General features: G+C 42.1%; 1 protein-coding gene across 3 annotated transcripts in view; it reads right to left on the bottom strand.

Moving 5' to 3' along the window:
- The window catches only part of LOC119721965 (nuclear receptor subfamily 1 group D member 2-like), a 63,829-nt gene extending 44,864 nt beyond the window's left edge, over positions 1-18,965 (bottom strand). For 2 of the 3 annotated variants that reach the window (XM_038191930.1, XM_038191956.1), the window contains exons 1-2: positions 18,885-18,965; positions 7,191-8,475 (exon numbers count right to left, since the gene is read on the bottom strand). In XM_038191930.1, the coding sequence (XP_038047858.1) occupies positions 7,191-7,338 (148 nt within the window). In that variant the 5' untranslated portion in view covers positions 7,339-8,475; positions 18,885-18,965. The other variant, XM_038191938.1, reaches the window with a different exon arrangement.
- Between the last annotated feature and the right edge of the window lie 303 nt (positions 18,966-19,268).

The raw sequence follows: 19,268 nt of genomic DNA, 5'->3' as shown, positions 1-19,268 counted from the left end.
TGCTCATTATCATGTTGCAGCCAATTGATTTTTTCCCATTCAAATCAATGTAACCAAAGCGAGGCTGGAAGGAAAAATAGTCTGCTTCTTTTTTTTGCACAAATCATTATCATTCAATACTGTTATTGGATACAGGAAACATGACTGAAATGGTGGCAGCATGATAAAGGTCTGTAGAGCAACTTACTCTGAGACTCGGGGAAGCTTTGCAACAATCTGGCAATATCTTCAAGCATTGCCTCGTCGGCTAAGCCAAAATGCAGTCCCATGTACGACGGATAGACAGCTTTTCAGGAGAACTAGATGCCAGCATGCACGTACAACGTATGACTACGAGCATGTGACTGTTGCTCCACTCAGTCAGTGAACTTCTGTACTTGTGTGAGGCTCTTGCTTGCCCGTACATGTCTCTATGGCATGCCACGCAGCACACGTGTGCACATTACTGCACGCCGTGTGGGAGCAGGGTCCAGGTTAATTATCACACAGTGCGTTCAAAGAGGGGCCGCTATCTGAAGGTACACAGACGTCACGCGCTTTATGTACACGCATACGTATGTACATCTGCACCCAAACGCCCCAAAAAATTCCATTGTGATTCATACTCGCCAACAGCATCACCACGGGAACGGAATGGTCAACAAAATGGCACTGCCCATTGTTTCATCACGTGTAAAAACTGGTGTGGTACATAAAGTAGGGTCAAATTCTAGAAAAGTCATCAATAATTTGCAAATTTTTTTTGTTCCATCGGTTTTGTTCATTTAGCAACGGATTTCAGTAGAATGACAACAGTTCTTCATGCAATTGTCTCATTTTATTCAGACTTTTCTGAATCTTGGATCAAGCAACAAAAAAAAGAAGCTTCTATAGACTTTTTTTTTAATGGGAGGATATTTTTTTAGAAAAGTCATCAATAATTTGCAAATTTTTTTTGTTCCATCGGTTTTGTTCATTTAGCAACGGATTTCAGTAGAATGACAACAGTTCTTCATGCAATTGTCTCATTTTATTCAGACTTTTCTGAATCTTGGATCAAGCAACAAAAAAAAGAAGCTTCTATATTTTTTTTTAATGGGAGGATATTTTTTTGGGGTGGGGGGAAGGTTCCAAGATGGCCGATTTTCCAAGATGGGGGATGTAATCTTCCGTTTCCGTGACTCTTTTGCTCATAAATACTGGGTTGAGTTCTGTTAGGGTTAATTAATGCAATCCTTGAAAATGCATCGTAGTGTCGCATTTAACCCTATATATTCAATTTTTATTTTGCCATTTTCAAGGGTATTTTGGTGTCTTTTTTGTGTTAATGCTAATGCGAATTTCTGTATCCATGAGCAAAAGTGTGATGCCATTCCGGGCCGAAACCACAATGTTATTTCAGCTATTTCAGTGCAAAAAGTTCCTAGAATTTTGGATATTTTGCCGGCGTAAATTTTCTTTGGTGATTCGTTGTTGTGTCGGTGCACGACAGTATTCCAACGAGCAAACTTTTCAAACAAATTTCGGGTTCACAATTTGAACAGAAACCCCCCTAAACTGATCAGTGTCTTCCTGAAATGACATCACAGCAACAGCACCCTCAATTATCCGGAAAAGCACAGGCAATTTTAAATGTTTAAAGAAGTGCACTTTTCAAATGAAAGAAAGAAGAAATGTCAAATAGTTTACCGGTACATATGTATTTATGCGGAGTAGAAACTTGCAAAAAAAATGTGTTCCTGAGAAAAATTCATCACATGAACCCTTTAACAAGGCCATTCATTCCGTAAACACATGAAATATGAACATGAAACCAAACCCGGACTTGACATTTGATTCCTGTACATAACGGAATATAATAAACAATACGACTTCCTCGAATTTCACATATGAAATACGAGGAAGCATATTTGTAGCAAAACCATTGATTCAACCACCCGTGTGAATATAAGTCATATCAATTTTTAACTGTTTTTTTACTGTGTGAAGTTATTTCTTTAAAAAAAAAAATCCATTATATGTAGAAGAATAAAGCAAACAAACCCATTATCAGTTGTGGACTACGAGTGGTTATCGCGATAACGCAACGAGTGTGCTGCATATTTATCTTTGCCACACCAGAATGGGAGGGTGGTGACGTCAACTTTATGGACGTCACATGCAGTGAGATATCCCGCCCTAATTTCACATCACCTGATCAAACTGTAACGTCCATTTAAGGCCAAAAAAAAAAAAAGTCGGTCTCTGGTCAGCGCGCGCGTCGATTTTAATCATGCGCATCAATCTTTTTTTTTCCCAAAATGTTCCGCTGTAGCTCCAACAGCGCCCTCTATTGCCGCACCTCCTCAATTTTTTTTATCAAAGAGCACCAAGGAATGGGAAATTGCACCAAGGCAAATGATCGAGAGCACCAAGGCAAATTACGGAGGACACCAATGTACATGAGGACACCAAAAAAGCAAAATAGTACCCCACCTTGTCTGTACAATCCAAGCATGAAGAAAAAAAAAAGCCGCATCCCCGCGTCAATTCCGGAACTTCGGTCTGACCAGAGATCGAATATTTTTTTTTTTTGGCCTAATATAGAAATTGCTGAGGGGGGAGGGGCGGGAATTTGTCGCCTTTCAAATATGAGGAATTGTGAAAAATATGGGGAAGTAATAATTGTGCAAATATCAGTCTTAATGTACATGTAGCTTTTTTCATATCATCACCATTACACCCACTGAACAAAACTGGCTATTTTAAGTCATCATTAATATCCACGGACAATTCCAAGGAATTATAAACCTCAAATGCCAAAACGGTAATACCGATACATGGTCAATTTGAACCTTATTATCTATATTATATTGAAAAATATTTTGTTTGTTACAATGTTGAACAGTTTAAAGCTGTTCCTTTTTCACTGAAAAATTCATTAATAAGTACACAAACAAAAATCATCATTGTTCATCCCACACCATGGTGTTTCAAGCCGACTTCTCATACAACCAAAACAGTTTGCGCTGTACAAATTACACACATTTTTGTCCAAAGCCTGTAGTGTGGCACCATGAAACTGCATTAATATTAGACAACTGACCTGACCTATGCTGACACAATGCCTTGAAAACCTAAAAAGTTGATCCAAAGTCGGGGAAGGGGCAAATTATTGTTATTCTTGGTTCTTGGTTGGTTCGTCTTCTAAATACTCCACGTGGGTGTTTATATAGGAGGCCAGAAACACCGCGGCAAACCCCTTCTCTTAGCGATAAGTATCACTGGGTTTTTTTACGTGCATTGGATTACACAACACACGGGACCTACGGCTTTACGTCCCATCCGAAGAATGAAGCAATAATGGTAAAGTGCCTTGCTCACGGGCACAAGTGTCCACCCGGCGGGCTCGAACCCACGCCACTGTTGCCTCTGAAACACCAGAACATGAGTCCGGTGTTCTTAACCGCTATGGCATGACACTCCAGTATTGTCAGCGTCACTACTCATATCCAACCCTCCCTCCCATCCCCCCCCAATAAAAATCATAAATTTGTTTTGTGGCTATGTTTCTGCCTGTAGTACTGTGTCTGCAATTTGTCGTGACACCCTTTTTGTGCCCCCCCCCCTCCTTAAATGGGTCTAGTGACGGTGATCATACAGAGCATCCGTGTAACAATTCCTATGACCTATAGTGATATTATGTTGTAATTCCCATCTCCAACGCTTCGGCTCTGATAAACTAACCACATGTGTCCCTCGTTTAACACATCACTGATGCAAAATTATATACAGTATGTGGGGTTCAGGGGTGTCACAGATGGAACACGGATATAAGCTACATACATCTACATAAGTCGTACATATGTACCAAGTACCTTTGACAGCTGATGTGTGAGAGATGCTTAAACCTAGATGCAGGCCATTAAGCAAGCCTCAATGCAGCGTGTCCAGGCTGTGAAACCCTGGCAGGTTTGTTTTCATCCAAAGGCAATGCCAAAAACTAGACACTTCAAATGCTTACTGTGTTTGTGCAGAGCGTAACACAACCATAGAGCTATACAACAGCGAGTCCCAAAATACCCGCAACTTTTTTTTTTTTGCGAAGCTCTATAGCGTCGCCGCGGAAACACGTACCGCCATTATTTTTTATATCATTTTAAAGCTCGGAATCTCGGCTTTATCCCTGGTAATAAGTATTGGTTTGATTTTCAACAGGGTTGTGAAATTATTCATGTTTTTCATGGACTGAAAGAGCCAGTCAATGGAAACAACGTGGACACACGTCACAAAAGATGCACAAATCTTTCCCTTCGGGGTAACTTTCAAATTTCCTGAGTTTCACATGTACCTCATTTGTTTTGGGTATTTTTTCCCCCAAATACCCTTATTTTTCCCTGACTAGTAAAAAAGTGGAAACTCATTGTCAAGGTGTTTCCTAATATCCAGAGTTGCTGAGAAGTCTGACATTTCCAGACCATTATATGAACAACCCACTCAGCACACAGCAAGCCCATCAGCACGCACATCACAGGCATGCAACTAGGAATTTAGACAAAACAAGGAAATTCCAAAATCAAACAAGACTTTACAGCATTTTTCAATTTGTAATGGCATTCATGAGAAGTAAAAAAACGAGGAAATCAGCGGATCCGAGGAAAAGTTGCATGCCTGACATCAGCAGCCTGCGTTTGTGGAGCACCACAGCAGACAGCACAGCACACCATCAACGAATGTGCTGCACTTGGCCCCCAGCTGACATGGTGGACTTCGCCACTGTCAGTGAACAAACAAGAACATGGCTAAGACAACTGGACGAAATAGCTTGACTTTCTGCTGCCTCATACGACAGAAGAACACAGCACAAATACAGTGTACAGTACAGTCGAATCTCGTTAGTACAAACTCTGTTAAAGGGAAAATACAACATTTGCAAACATCAAAAAATAAAACTACCAAATCATTTCGAAATACCTTGCTGGACTGTTAGTGAATGACAGTGTAAAGCATCCTGTAAAATCATGGCACCTGGTATACTGTCATTTTCAAGAAAAGTGGTATTTTGTATCAAAAAACTGTTTTTTTTTCTTCAAATACTGGCCCCAATTGACCATTGCACTTGTTTGCAATCGATTACACACCTATGAACGGGTACAAGCCAGCTAGACTGGTTCCCTGACCTTACAATTCCCCAATGTATGTAAACTGCTCTGTTTCTTCTTATATGGAGTCAGGGAACCAGACTACAGGAAAATGATTGTTTTTCTTGGTTTTTATAGCATTTTCGAACCCAAAACCTCAAAAAAGTCAGTGTAACTATATTTGCTATATACCCCCGGTATTTCCAACCCCCCAATTCCATCCATTTCTGTAAATTACAGCAAAAGCAAATGATGTATATTCCCTTTAATACAAAATTCTGGTTATGACAAACATAAAGCCTTAGTGCCGACTGTGCATTTATGTGCACAATGAATGGGACTGATGTTCCTCTTAATAATACAAAATTGTGATATAACAAACAATTTGGCTAGGTCCGAACGAGTTTGTATTAACAAGACTCGACTGTACATGTATCATCCGTGATTCCTCCAGTACATCCATACACTGTTCACTGTACACACAAAAGCACTCTCTTGACAAGCTCAATGGACAAAAGCCCATACAAATTACACCTGATAACAATGCCTGGACCAACAATGGATATTGACTGTACAGGGAGGGATAATCCTGTGAGCAATCACTGGCTGAGATAATAATGTGCTGTATGACTGCTATATGCATGCAGTTCAATACACCGTGACCCCATCAGGTCAACTTGCATGCCTGACAAGTGGACAATGTTGTTACTTACAATGTAAGTGCAAGATGTACACAAAGGCTACCGGTACATGTTATGTACAGTGTGAAGTAGTTGTGTCATGTTGCGCATGAACACAGAGAAAGCCTGCGAAGAAGTTAACAAGGTTGTCAGCAGTCCGGAGTGCGAGCAACATTAAATATATGTGAGGCGTTCTGGCAAAATGAGACAGAACCGGGCACAGGCCTTAGTGGAAAAAAATGGGGGAAGGGAATTTTTTTTCGATTTTCAGATTTGTTGATATTTGTAATCTTTGATACAATGTGGTGCTTATACCGGTACATATAGCACTTTCTACCAAAGGTCTCAAAGCGCTTCACAATTATTATCCCTGTTGATCACGCCATGAGACCAGTTTTTGCAGCAGCTCGAGATCAGCGCATTCTGGTCTCTACCTTCACGGGTACCCATTTATACTCCTGGGTGGAGAGAGGCAATCGTTGTAAAGTGTCTTGCCCAAGCACACAAGCACCATGTTCCCCGTCAGGGTTCGAACCCACGCACCACAGCACGTGAGTCAAACACCGTAACCATTGGACCACAGCGCTCCACATACGGTACATGTACTCTACTTCACATATTAGAAGCAGTACAAAATTGGTGGAATATTAAAAAAACATTTTTAGGAAAAACAATTGGCATCTGTCATTTTCATGAACTAAAAAACTCAGTATTTTAAAGGCCTTTTGCTCAGTATTTTACTTTTTTGACACGTCAATTGATGTGGAATTTAAAAAGCCATAACTTGTCAATGAAATGATCGATTGAAGTGCGAAAAACAGTATTGCAAGGAGAATTTGGTTCTCTTTCATAATACTCGCAAACCCTCATTTTGACCTCTGCCCAGTTCTATCTCATTTGGCCAGAGAGTCTCACATATCACAGTGCAGGATTAGGTTTGGATGATGCCAGAACACAAGTTTTTGCCTTTTCTGTAGGGGGGCAGGGGCTGGGGTGAAGCAATTTCATGAATAACTCAGTAATTTTGATGGGAAAACTATGACCTCAACACCATTGTTATGATTTAGCCAACTTTAACTGAAGCATTTCAAAGAGCGGGTGCTGTTGAATCACGTGGCCTTCACAGTGCACGACATCAGCTGAATGAGAACGTGTTCCGGATGCCGAGTTTGGGCGCAATTCAAAACACGACTTGGCAACTTTTGAAGTAAAATCAAGACCCTAGAATGTACAGCATTCACTGAGCTAAAAGCTTCATCAGGTTAGTTGTTAAGCACCCGTCCTTGGATTTTGCGCACTTTTGTTGCTTCAAACGAAACCATGGAAACAAATCCACAAATGACAGATGATCTACTCTACCTTTTAAGCAACCATTGAACTTTGGTTGTGAATTCTGTATCTCAAATCTTACCTTGACAATGCGTGACGTGAGATTCCTCGGCGCCCTCCAACTTGAACGGCGACAAGTTGTGGTCCGCCTTGGTACTGTGTGCGTGATCTCCGGAATTCTCGACGACGTTCAGCGGGAAGACGAACGATGTCTCTTGTGCCGTCTCCATGGCAACTCGCCCACACTTTTCTCGCAGTTGGTCAAAACGTGAATATTTTTTTGTTTAAAAGTCTTACAGGGGAAACGTTAATCACTCGGTGATCGTGTAATGTAACTACCTCAGGTCCCAAGTGAAAAACCAGATCTGAGGTTTACGAGAATCGAGCCTGCACTTTTAAATCATCTACGAAGGTTCAATTAAGCTCCAGAGTTGCATGAGAAGAAGGGGCCTCCTGATTGGCCGGAATGTGCAAAGTGGGCGGTGCAATGACCAATGGGATGTACTGTTATCGAAGACGCCCTGATTTTCATTGGTGCAAATCAATCCAGTGCAATACAGTCAATCCACTGCCAAATTAAGTATACAAAAAAAAAATTAGTACTTTGAAGACCTAGGTTTCCTGCTCTCTGATTGGTTGGGGTGCATTGGCAAGACAGACAGCAGTGACTAATGCACACATCGTTGTCTTATGCAATGGTACCCACAATGCAAAGGTACTGCAATTCTTTCTTTAATACAATCCATTGTTTTCAAAGTGGGATGCAATGGCACAGTGTTCTCCGCAGTAACAACCGAGCTCCACACGTGTTTTCAAGATCGTCCGTAACATGTGGGCCATAACATTGACATTGCGGGCAGCTCCCCCCCGAAAAAAATAACTCCGCCGTCGGAAATTTTGTCTCAAGTTTTTCCCGTTATTTCTCCGGGGGGAAAATTAGCGCTAATCCTGGACAAGCCACGAGATGACTCAATCGTGACACCTGGATTTTCTAAGTTGGAGGAAATTACCGGTGGGAGGGGGTGGGGGATACCATAGGAGGGAAAAACGACTGTGTTCACGGGGCAATCGCCCACGCATCAGTTCCCGAACCCGTCCCCAGACGAGTCGCGGGGAAGGCAGATGCAGCAAATTTTCTGTCTTGTCATTTTACGCGAATCCAAATCAATCTCTGCCAGGATCAATCTCTGTCGAACTTTTCTTTCGCCCTGCCACAGACTCCACCAGGGGAGGAAATTCTTCAGGGGGGCGGTGATGCCGAATACGTCCGCCTGGCTCAGATTAGCACGTTTCTCCTTCACGCCTCTTGGGTCCTGTCTGTGTCTGGGCTGAGCAAGCCACCACCACATCACCCCTCCTCCCCCTCACTAGAAAAAAAATCAAACAAAATAAATTGTGACAGCGTGACAGCGTGACAGCGATGGTACCTGGCCAGAAAACACTTTGTCACTTTTCAGGCCGACGGAGGTGAAGCCCTTCGTGCACAGCTGTAGACAGTTACTCCAGCCCACTTTCTTTTTATGTTTTCAGGGTCGGAGGAAATTCTTATTTCCTGTGAAAAAGGCAAAAGAGGAAGGCGTTCATATTAGGAGCGGCAAGGCCAATGTCATGTCATTGTCTAGGACAGCAGTGTTTATCAACCTGACTCAATGCCAAGTTGCTCAATAATGACACTGGAATCATTCAAAAGTGTACATGTTATGTAGGTCACTTTCTTAAACCCAGATTATGGAACAACAGATGATTGCAGAATCTCCATTTTCGTCAAGAGCAAAGAGGGTCATAGACGCTTGCATGACATAACAGTCATCAAGGTTCAAACCCCCTCCCCATATCCAAAAAAAGGGGGAGGGGGAAGGCAGGGGTACCAGTATATCTGCGCATCTAACCACAGTCTAGGGGCTAGACGTTGCATGGTTTGATACGCAATAACCCGCTGCCGCAAGAGGGCGCTATCACGACCAACCAACATCGCCCACGGACTTGTCAGTAGCAACATCTAGGACATCTCCTATTCATAATTGGTTGTGTAATGTGCGCGCACCTGTTTGGCCTAATATGTGCAGTGCGCAATTCAAAAAATTCATAGTTCTGTAGTTCCGAAGTAAACACTCAAATTTAAATGTATAATGAAAGATGCAGCCAGACCTTTGTGCAACTTCACTGGTCAGCTCTTTTGTTGTGAGTAGTATGCGTGGGACTGAAAATGGACCGTAATTGCCTGCAGAAGTCCCGCATGCGCACTAGTTTCCCTCATTTTTCGGGGGGAGATTTCAGGAGATGCCCTAGACGTTGCTACTGACAAGTCCGTGGGCGATATTGGTTGGTCATGATAGCGCCCTCTTGTGACGGCGGGCTATCGCGGCGGGTTATTGTGTATTAAACCATGCAACGTCTAGCCCCTAGACTAATCTTACCAAGGCACTGAAGCCCGCTTGTGCGTGGCGCACTGTATGCGGACACGGTTGAAACCATCAACAAGGCTGTCCGGCATAGTGACATTTTGGTGAAAAATTGGTAGGGTCCCCCAACGTGAAATTTTTGTTCAATGCGCTACTGTGTGGTGACACAGAAACGAAACAGACATTCAACCAGGTAAACATTATAAAAAGACAGGGCACATAATTCATCAGATAATCCAATCGCACCGGATTAATTCGCCTTGAACTGATTATTTTCAGTTGTGAAGGACAGCGAAATCAAAGAGGCAATCAGTTGATGCACGTTGCTAACCCTCCTGCTGTTTGAACAGTCACAGACAGTCAACAAATCAATCCTCCTCCCCTGCCATGCCTTTTACACAGGCTAGTCACCAACAGTCAGATCATATTTCAAACAAGCACTCTGACCAGTCAAATTCAGTCAACAGACAAAAGCAGGCAGGAAGTAAGCACAGCTGGCTTATCAATCACCTACAGTCAACGCATAGCTGTATCAAGTTACATAAACAGTCACAGCCAGTCAATCCTGCTTTATGTAAGCTGGGAGCTCTTAACTGTTGAAAACAGTCACTTGATTGATTTTGACTGACAGGACAACTTGGCACAGAATGTATGTTTGCATAGGACATGTAGGAGGGTTAACATTACTACATTTTGTAGGTGAGACTTTACTCTCGTTCACCTAGATAAAGATATCAGCTTATCAAGTGTCGAATATGAAATCAAATAGTCATTTTGCACTGCGAAAGTTGACAGCACTTGAGATTTTATAGAGTGTATACAGGGAGGAGGGTACAAGGGGACATCGCCGCCAACAGGAAGAAAGAGAGTAATGACTCGACTGTCAGTCGAGCAACGAAATAACGAGCCTGGGCTTCGGTGTGCTTTCAACAGCGCCCTCTGTTGCTGTTTTACCCGGGGCTCAGGAAGTGGCAGTTATCGCAGTCGTATCACATCAACCACTCAGAGAATTGTTTGCTCTGGTCATGACAGATACACGCCATTAAGGTGACGGTACCCACACACACAGGTGACTGGTAAAATGGAATTTGGAATTTGGAAGTTTTTAAGTGGAATTCAGACTACTCCGGGGTTTTTAAAAGGTTTGCAGAATTGCTTTTGTGCTAGCATGGTAACTTTGTGCTTGATCCCTGGTTGCATGGCATATTTAGGGGTTAACCCTAAATTCCCTGGACCTTTTTGTTAGGATGTAGCCTCAATCCTGCAAAATCCTCCAATTGGCCTCATGGAAAAATAGCATATAGCCTCAATCCTGCAAATTCCTCCAGTATTTCTTGAATATGGTCCATGGAGGGGTGACCACCGCCTGAATCCTGCAAAATCCTGCGGCAGTGACTGTCAATATGTTGAGGCTCGGCCAGTGACATCCTGGAAAGGCAGTTTGAGGATTTTGCAGGATTGAGGTTACATCCTAGCTAGCAAAAAAGCCTAGGGAGTTAGAGTTAATTAAATAATAATTCAGGAAGTCAATTTTAAACCAATAAACCACGTTAATTATACTTAATACCATCACAGGTACTGTAAAGTAAAGAAAGTAAGTATGAAAGACCGAGAGTCAAAAATAAAAAAGATAAAAAAAAAAAATTATTTTCCTACCTTACATTGTACACGTACCTGCATAATTTTTAGAGTGTTATTGTAACCACACAATTTTTTTTCAGCCTAATTGTTGCCAGATGCTTTGGACTTTGATGTTGTGAATATAAAACTCCTTGAAGTGTGACACCATAAAGCTAAAAATATCAATGTGCTTTGCACTTTTCTATTCAATGTGATGATCCAGTAAACATATTTGTTGCAATTTCCGTGAAATTCTGGAAAAAGATTCTTTGTGTTATAAAATACAACACCTGAATAAATCCTCGTTATTTGAAATATGGTAATACTAGTGCGACCATTCAATGGAACATCTATTTAGTTTGCAATAGAACTTCTCTTTACCGTTGAATGGAACTTCAATTTTTGTTGAGCCGCAGGGCTGTGGGTTCGGGCAAATAATTCGATGATCAATGACCCACCAATCAAATGACGGGGATTGACGGGTATTGTAACAGATAATGTTTACTTGTTTTGATATATTTCTAAAATACAAAGAAGTTTCAAATTATATTTCTGCAGAAATAAAATGCATTATACAACGCCTGAATAAATACCCGTCATCTGATTGGTGGGTCTTTGATCACGTGTCATTGAATTATTCGTCCCAATGCACGGCCAAAAATAGAAGTTCCATTCTCCGGTGAAAATGGACGTTCCATTGCATGGTCACACTTTTGGTGGCTCTGACCAATCAGATGACGAGGATTTATCCAGGAGTACCGTTTTGAATAATTTCATTCGGTGATGGATGGAATGTTCCATTGCACGAGGTGAACATTCAATCTGTCACCTCATGAAATTATTCTTACCATTGCACTCACAAACATTCATTATTTGAAAAATATTGGGTATGCAGCACTAAGCCTTTATAGGTACTTGTCAGCAAAATGCAAACTTTGTAGTTAAAGGGAAGATACAACATTTGCAAACATCAAAAAACAAAATCATGAAATTATCACAAAATTCTTTACTGGACTGTAAGGGGACGACAGTCTAAAGCATCCCGTACAATTGTGGCTCCTGGTGTGCTGACATTTTTTAGTAAAGTGGTATTTTGTATCAATTTCCAACACTGGTCAGCCGACCAAAAACTGGCTTTTTTTTCTCAAAAACTGCTCCTTATTTTTCATATTTTGTTATTCCGCATTTTCTTTGTAATTGATTACACACCTGTGAAGGGTACAAGCCAGCTACATGTAGACTGATTCTCTGACCTTATAATTCCCCAACGTCTATAAATTGCTCTGTTTCATCTTAAGTGGGGTCAGGGAACCAGACTACAAGAACACGATTGGTTGTCTTGTTTTTTTTCCAGCATCTACAAGCCCAAAACGTGAAACAAGTCAGTGTAACAGTATTTGCTATAACATACTGTTCCTCCAAATCCATTTATTTCTGAAAATTACAGCAAAAGCAAGGTACATTCCCTTTAATCTATGATGAATTTCAGGCACATCAGCATACAACAGGACTCTTTGTGACCAAATAAGATTCCATTTATTGGATGGTAATCTCAGAAACTAAATTCCCACACCCCATGCATACTCACTACGTATCATCTGCTGTAGCATTGTACGACAATAATTCTGATGATCACCTTATGAAATCCGGAAGCTCAGCAATTGAGGTAAACATGGCCGGTTTATTGCATGACCAGATGGACAACAAGCCCCCTTTTTTTGCTCTCCTTCACAACTGTCCATTCTTTTCCAGAAATGCTGACCGATTGTAACAGAGTGTACTCCCGAAAAAAACACCAACAAAATTGCACAAGCAGCTGTGTGGGTTTGCGTACGGTTTTGTTCAATACCATCTGCCATATATGTTTCCGTGTACACAACCAGAAAACTGTTTTGCACTTGCAGTGTGCAGGAAACCAGTTAATAATTTGTCACTGTTTCATTATGGTAGTAGGGCGTGTGGTGGTATAATTTAGCAGAATGTACTGAATCAAGTAAACCAGCACGCAAACACTTTTTTTGAATTGTCAACCACAGAGGGGGGTGTGGCAAAGGGAAAAGTTGGACTGGAATGAAGTGGGTGGGATTGAAGGGGTGAGGTGGGATAAGGGGTGGGATAGGGTAAGGTGGGGTGAGGGGTATAAGTGGGGTGAGGGGTATAGGTGCATGGGGTGGGATGGAGAAGAGTTTGAGTAAGGTGAAGTGCAATGGGGTTGGGTGGGGTTGGGTGGAGTGGAGTGGGGTGGGGTGGAGTGGAGTGGGGTGGGGTGGAGTGGAGTGGGGTGGGGTGGAGTGGAGTGGGGTGGGGTGGAGTGGGGTGGAATGGGTGGGTGTGATAGAATGGAGTGGGGTGGAATGGGGTGGGTGGAATGGGGTGGGGTGCGGTGCGGTGGGGTGGGGTGCGGTGCGGTGGGGTGGGGTGCGGTGGAATGGGGAGGGATAAAAAGGGGTGGGGTGGGGTGGGGTGGAATGGGGTGGGATGGAATGGGATGGGATGGAGTTGAATGGGGTGGGGTGGGGTGGGGTGGAATGGGGTGGGATGGAATGGGATGGGATGGAGTTGAATGGGGTGGGGTGGGGTGGGGTGGAATGGGGTGGGATAAAAAGGGATGGGGTGGGGTGGGGTGGAATGGGGTGGGATGGAATGGGATGGAGTTGAATGGGGTGGGGTGGGATGGGGTGGAGTTGAATGGGGTGGGGTGGAGTTGAATGGGGTGGGGTAGAGATGAATGGGTTGGGGTGGAATGGGGTGGAATGGGGTGGGATGGAGTGGAATAGAATGGGGTGGGGTGGAATGGGGTGGGGTGGAATGGGTGGGGTGGAATGGGGTGGGCATGGCTTGAATGGAGATGGAATGGGCTGTGCTGGGTTGGGCTGGAGTGCGGATGGAATGGGCTGCGCTGGGTTGGGTTGGAATGCGGATGGAATGGGCTGCGCTGGAATTTGGGCTGGAAAATGGGCTGGATATGGAATTTGCTGGGTTGTGTTGGACTGGAATGGGCGTAGCTGGAATAGGGATGGAATGGGCATGGGCTGGGTTGGGCTGGAATGGGGCTGGAATGGGGATGGAATTGGCTGGGCTGGGCTGGGCTGGGGATGGACTGGGCCGGGTTGGGATGGGGTGGGCTTGGCAGGGTTAGGTGGGAATGGCATGGGATAGGAACGATGGGATGGGATGGAGGCAGCTGGACTGGATTGGTTTTGGGTATACATAGAGGTGATTGTTGAATGAGACAGCATGATTACAATTTAAATCTGACTCAATACATAACATGTAGCAAAACTGTGTGTTGCCAACTCCCACAATGAAGTGTTTGATATCCTATCATAATTTCTCCACTCTCCAGTACACTGTGCGTGCTTTGTCAAGACATCTACGATTAATCCTAACCCCTTAAGGGTTCCTCAGGACTACCCTGCTAAATCCAGCAGAGTCCAACAGTTACTTCCTGCTCAATCCAACAGAATCCAACTGTGCCTAATTTTTAGTTGTCTGCTGGATCCAACAGATTCCAACTTGGCGTTATTTATCAGTACCCAACAGACTCCGACTCTGAATATGTACATGTACATTTATACAAGGGGTTTACTGCTCAATCCAACAGAATCCAACAGAATCCAACAGGCTCCAACAGGCTCCAATGGGTTTATGATATAGTTGGATCCTGTTGGATTCAGCAGGGTTAAGGTTTTAAAGGGCCCATGTAATGTGATTTTTTTAAATGCAGTACTTGTAACTGATTAACAGGCATGTGCTACTTTTCACTGCATGATTTTTCTATTTTTTTGGGGGGGGGGGGGGGGGTCTTGGTAGAATCTAACCACAACCAGGTCAGTTCATCAGCCTTTTTAACTCAGAAAATAGGCAAAAAGGACTTAAATGGAGGTGTCTCAAAACACATGTACTGCGCTCTAGATCTCAAGCTTAAAAAAAAACGAGTACCCCTCAACAAAATGATAACTTATCCTGATAACTTTAGTAAGGGTGGGCATTCGTCCTTTTTAATTTTTTTTAATCTTTATGGTTTATTGAATTTACTTCAAGTGTAATATGTCACTGTCATTGTGTGATATGCTTTAAAAAAAACAGCAAACCAAGAATGAAGTTATCTATAAGAGCAGTATCACATTCATGAATGGAGATCTATGCAAAGTATTGGTAAAAGCACTGTGTGACTATAGTGTGATAAATCGTCAGCAACACCATGAAGTGTCACCCACAGTGGACTTGAGAGCCCGCTATTGTGCGCGCGTATTTTTCATTTTCATTTTCGAAGTAAGGCAAAAAAAAAAAAAATAGTCGGTCTCTGGTCAGACCGAAGTTCCGGAATTGATGCGGTGACGCGCTTTTTTTTTCTTTTTTTTTTCAAGCTTGTATTGTACAGACAAGGTGGGTACTATTTTGCTTTTTTGTGTCCTCATTATACATTGGTGTCCTCCATAATTTGCCTTGGTGCCCTTTATCATTTGCCTTGGTACAATTTCCCCATTCCTTGGTGCTCCTTGGTACAAAAATTTGAGGAGGTGCAGCAATAGAGGGCGCTGTTGTAGCTTCCGTGTTAATTTGAAGAAAAAAAAAAGGTTGACGCGCATGATTATTATCGACGCGTGCGCTGACCAAAGACCGAGTTTTTTTTTTTTGGCCTAACAGTCGTCTTTATTTCACCAGTTTGAAGGCTTTTTATTAAATTTTTCTGTAATCCTACAAGAATTACGGATATTCCTGTCAAACGTTTTAAAATGTTCTTTTCCAAATAGTATTTCCGTAATAGTGTTAATTGTAGTGTTGTGAAAATGAAAATCATTTGCGCCAGTGTCTGATGTGCGCGCACACTTGAGGGTTACTCTGTGCAGCCAAAATTTGTCGTAGGTCATTTTACACAATCACGGTGCAAAATTTCAAAAAAGGAGTTCCAGCACCCAAGTTAGTTTACTGGGCTTAGAAATAACCTGCTTTCATTTGTTTTTTTACTATTCTGGTCGTCATTTGAGTGAACGTGATTGTTTTGTTAGAAATGAGCATACTGTTTATTTTAAGTTCCAATTTAGTCAAACTTGGCATCAAATTAAAGCTCTAGATGTGAGAAAGACAATGGTGCAAACGATATTGCCATAGGAGCTTCCTATCGTGAGTTATGCCCTCCCAAAGACACCATACTCCATGAATTCTTCTTGTCGTAATTTGAGTCAACGTGACTGTGTCCCTTATTTAATTAGCATACTGTTTAGTTTAAGTTCAAATATAGCTGAAATTTACATCAAATAAAAGCTCTGGAAAGGAGAAAGACAATGGTGCAAACGATATTTCCATAGGTTCTCTGTTAAGATGTTATATCCACCCCACCCCACTTCCACACCCTATCAGTCATCCCACCCAAACACAACCCATTCAGTATCACCCGACCCCACCCCACATCACCCAACCTCACCCCGGCCCACCTCACCCTAGTAACACACCCTCACCACACCCCACCCCTCTTTCACACTCCTTGCCACCCACCTCAACACACCCCCAACCCGACTCACCCCACCCCAGCCTAGTAACACACCCTCACCCCACCCCTCTTACACACTCCTTGCCACCCACCTCAACACACCCCCAACCCGACTCACCCCACCCCAGCCTAGTAACACACCCTCACCCCACCCCTCTTCCACACTCCTTGCCACCCACCTCAACACACCCCCAACCCGACTCACCCCACCCCAACACACCCCACCCCCAGCCAACCCACTTCCCCTATCACTATACAGTATACTAAACTTTTATAGTATCACTATTATCAGTTTTCAGGGTATATCATGATGATTTCACTGATTTTTTTGTATTAAAAATAATGATGAAATCAAATTCCAATATTTTATTGTCTGTTGGTCATAAATGGACATTAAGTTTTGTATAAAAACATTCAATAATTGCTACGGTGCAAGCATAAAACTGCACATAATTATCACTTGAACTAAGTTGGGGGGGGGGGGGAGGGGGTATTTACCCCCAATATTTTGTAAAGACTGCCTTTTTCCATTCAAATGCCCTATTTCAACGGGCTTACCCCCCCCCCCAATAATTTGTAAAGAGTGTCCTTTTTTTTACGAAGTGGCCTTTTTCTCTGAACAAGTGCACAGTATTGAGAGTCCCAAATTTTACTAGGGTTTCCGAAGCTATACTTTAAAATGTTCTGGACTCTCCATAGACTTTGTACACAACCACTAGCTATGTTAGAGGTATCGCGATATTGACCTTTCCTGGTCGCACGCAAAAATGATTTTTTTCAAATTAATGTTGCTCAGTCCCTACAACCCATATATTGCACTTGCTATGACAATATTGCACTCGTCTTCGACTCGTGCAATATTGTCATAGCTTGTGCAATATATTCTGGTATCCACCTCAGAGCCATCCAATATTATGTAATTATATGGACATCAGTAAGTTTTCCGTGCAGTGACGAATCAGCCATCAGAAAGCGATAACATGTCCTAAAAAGTCTTATTTAGCAGGGCAGATATTGAAGCATTTACTGAGAAAACACTTGGAATTTTTCAGACCAGTCTCATAGGGTTTGTGCACAGGGTGTCAAGGGATGTCCAGGTATGGAACTCTTTCCCCAGATTCATGTCTTTTCAACATATTTTCAATGACTGACCTTCAGTGAGATAACACATGAGTGAGGAAAAAAAGTGGCGTCAGGATGCAACATTCTTTTCCCAAAATATTATATCAATTCTATTTTACATTTATGGACAAATTTTGTTAATTTACACATCAAGTAGCTGGAGTTACTTCAGCCATATATTTTATTATTGGGTTGTCATATATGACAACCCAATAATAAAATATAGGGCTGATGTAACTCTAGCCCCATAAATGTGGCCAATTTACTGGACTACCTCCGTACATGTAAATAAAGGCCACACTTCCACCATATACAAAAACATGTCAAACTTTGTCAAATTTTGATTTTCACATTTAGGCTTAGTTTGTAGGGTTTTTTTTTCTTTAGAAGCATACTCACCCTCTTTATAATCAGAAAGTGCTGCCTTTTTCAGATGTCTAATTTTCGTGAAATTTCATGTTGAAATTTTGATACGCAAATGTGTGCAAACGAATCTGGAAATTTCACTGAAAATAGACATCTGAAAAAGGCAGCACTTTCTGATTAGCCTAGTATAAAGAGGGTGAGTATGCTTCTAAAGCAAAAAAAAACAACCTACAAACTAAGCCAAAAATGTGAGAATCAAAATTTGACCAAGTTCGACATGTTTTTGTACATGGTGGAAGTGTGGCCTTTATTTACGGAGGTAGTCAATTGGCCACATTTATGGGGCTAAGGTAACTCCAGTAATGTTGTGCTTAATCAGATGAGACCATCTTGAAAAACATCTTTAAAAGACTTTATGGTGGAAATATCTGCAAAGTTGTCACCTACCATGTAAACACAAGATCTGCCTGATAAGACCACACGAAATGCCCCCAACCATTCGTTCACCACACAGTTGGTAGTGCGAACCCTGTTGTACCATGGAGGATTCCTCCATCATGTCCATGGTTGTTTGTACCATGGTACTCGCGCGGCGATCGAACAAAATCACAATTGTCTCGATACTGCTTCCGATATGTCTTTCCAAATAAAACAACGTTAAAATAACAAAACTCGCTTTTGCCAGGGTACACATAACACCATATGCCTTCCTAAAGTCGGCAGACAACCTAAAATATGTAAAAAATTCAGTTGATTTCTAGAAAATACTCACCAAATTGTCCGGCGATTTGAGCGGAGCACGTCCAGCTTGTCCTTGGGAAAACACTGCATGTTGTGTTGTTCTAATAATAATATTCAACCTTGACAAATAGATCACACGATTCTGTACAATAGGGGTGCATACGAAAATTGCCTTGAGAGGGTGAGTAAAAATTGAATTAATTTTTGACTTAAGTGGCAAATTTAAAGAACAAATCGAAGTAAAATCAGAAATAGTATTTATTAAAACAAAATTCAGATTGAATTTTAGTTCAGATCTCATCGATAGTATAAAAGTATACATTGAAACATTCAGTTTGCAATGTCCCTTCCCCTTCAGTAAGATGAATAATTCTATATATTTCCTTACAAAAATCCCAGTTTATATATTTATTGA

The sequence above is a fragment of the Patiria miniata genome, unplaced genomic scaffold (assembly GCF_015706575.1).
Source record: "Patiria miniata isolate m_02_andy unplaced genomic scaffold, ASM1570657v1 HiC_scaffold_1, whole genome shotgun sequence".
Lineage (NCBI taxonomy): Eukaryota > Metazoa > Echinodermata > Asteroidea > Valvatida > Asterinidae > Patiria > Patiria miniata.
Note: the sequence above shows the minus strand (reverse complement) of the source record. Positions and strands in the feature narration are given on the sequence as shown.